General features: G+C 34.7%; 1 protein-coding gene across 1 annotated transcript in view; it reads right to left on the bottom strand.

Annotated features, from left to right (window-relative positions):
- Positions 1-746, bottom strand: part of LOC106466345 (telomere repeats-binding bouquet formation protein 2-like) — a 13253-nt gene extending 12507 nt beyond the window's left edge. Inside the window, exon 1 of the mRNA XM_022394329.1 lies at positions 659-746. Coding sequence (XP_022250037.1) covers positions 659-746 — 88 coding nt within the window. The remainder of the gene's footprint in view (positions 1-658) is intronic.
- Between the last annotated feature and the right edge of the window lie 1617 nt (positions 747-2363).

Raw genomic sequence — 2363 nt, 5'->3', positions numbered from 1 at the left:
CCCTTTCTCTAATAATTCTATTTCTTTGTTTTTCACCTGTTATTATTCATTTTATTTATTTTTTTGTTTTTTTCTACTTTACTTTACGTATTACGTATGGAAGAAATTAATAAAAATTTGAATTTTGTTAAGTTGAAAGATTATAAAACACTTTTTTAATTGAATCTTTAACCCTATCCGTGACGGCCTATTTTTATTTTCTCAGTGATGAGGGGTGGGGGGTGGGGGCTTTCTGGCCCCTCCTTTTTTTAATATCTAATATTTTTACATGCTGCTAGTGAGAGAACCTGTTGTTAAAATATTTGAATCCCACCACTGCTTATAACACTAAAAACCTGGGTTATCATACCCATGGCGGGCAAAGCACAGATACCTAATAGTGTAGTTTTATGCTTAACAACAAACAAACAAGTCATAATAATTGGTTTTCTGAATATGCTGTGTTCTGTAGATACTTATAACTTACTTACCTGTAGGACATCAGTTTATCTGAATGTCACAGCCACACTGGGTTTGTAAATTTAGATTCTTACTATAATTTGCAAGTAAGTACTTTTAATACAAGTATTCGATCAAAGTACTAATTGTTACAAGAAAAATATAAAAACATACATATTTATAAAAATTTGATGCTTCAGGAAAAAAAAAAAAAACTTACTCCATGCTGTTCTCCTAGTATCTTTGACACTGGATGAAAACCACGCTGTCAGTCCAGAGAAGATCTTTGTTGATGGTGTATCAACCATTGCATTAATTTTCTAACTTGACACAATATCCTATGAAACATGGATCTTAAATTCATTAAATACTACGTTTAACTATTATTGTGTGATCTTAGATACTATATATTTCTTTTTCGATTTTACAATGTAATGGTACAACTCAAAAGACAAATCAAGACTATAACATTAAACTTCATTCTACAGACTTGTCATTCTTAATTAAAAAAAAAACATAGAAGTGATAAGATTCTATATTCTTTCTAGTATTGGAGTGAAACTAAACCCTTTTCAGTTTGCTTGTTTGTTTGTTTTGAATTTCGCGCAAAGCTACACGAGGGCTATCTGCGCTAGCCATCCCTAAGTTAGCAGTGTAAGATTAGAGGGAAGGCAGCTAGTCATCACCACCCACCGCCAACTCTTGGGCTACTCTTTTACTAACGAATAGTGGGATTGACCGTCACATTATAACGCCCCCACGGCTGAAAGGGCGAGCATGTTTGGTGTGACGGGGATTCAAACCCGCGACCCTCAGATTGCGAGTCGAACGCCCTAACCACCTGGCCATGCCGGGCTTTCAGTTTGCAAAAATAAAAGTTTGATTTTTATATAAAGACATTATGAGTTGTCCACAGTGCATCAGGTGTAAGTTTGACGTCTTATAACGCTAAGAAAAAATAAAGAGGTTTCGATACCCATGATGGACACAACACAGATAGCCCATTGTGTAGCTTTGTGCTTAACAAAAAACAAACACAAAAGCATAATGAGTTTCACATAGAAACACAAAACAATGTTTACTTTGAATCCCTGAAACTGAAGAAATAAAAATGAACATTTTAACACAGTACTTTTGAGAAATGTTAGATGTAAAGAAGCACGAATGTATACTAACACATGTAAAAAATAGATAAAATCTGTGGTAGGAAAACTTTCAAACCAACTTTTAAGTCATACTACACAAAATAACATGGTTACTATTATGCATAATCCTGTACAGAGTTGGGTCATTATATTTATATTATTTTGGAGCCCTTACATTGACCACGTTCAGTTATGCTCCGTGTGGCGGCTATGCATCTTGACAACACCCCTACAGCATAGTTTCTATTGCAAATTACTTTGTTCTAAGACTGTCATATCCAAAACACACAGTTCTTTCTGCACAATTTCGATAAATTCATCTAATGTACAAGGATGAAAGCTTGCCAGCCAATATTTCAACAGTCCGATCACAAAGAAATGCTTAGCTGCTTCATTCGGCAACCTGACCAGTGTGTCTTCTTATGGAATACTATTATTACCCATTTTACTCTCCAGCTTTTTGAAATATACAACAGTTCAACATATATATCAAGCAGGCAAATTGTGTACATGTGTGCCTCTTTTCCAGATGGGGGGTCTTTCTTGATTATGTAGCACACTGTTGCCTGGGGCAAGTAAACGGGTTTTGTCTTTGTGTTTGTATATTTTTATCTGTTGCAAGATATCACATTTTACTTACAACATTTGGAATATGACTTGTTGTAGGTCTCTTTTTGGATGATCCTAATGTCTCAAGTTGATCCATATTCCTTTATTTTCCAATGTCATTAAATACAAGGGAAATACTCATCTTGGAAGCTCTAAGTTCCCAATCTGAGC

This window comes from Limulus polyphemus, unplaced genomic scaffold (genome assembly GCF_000517525.1).
Source record: "Limulus polyphemus unplaced genomic scaffold, Limulus_polyphemus-2.1.2 Scaffold2230, whole genome shotgun sequence".
Classification (NCBI taxonomy): domain Eukaryota; kingdom Metazoa; phylum Arthropoda; class Merostomata; order Xiphosura; family Limulidae; genus Limulus; species Limulus polyphemus.
Note: the sequence above shows the minus strand (reverse complement) of the source record. Positions and strands in the feature narration are given on the sequence as shown.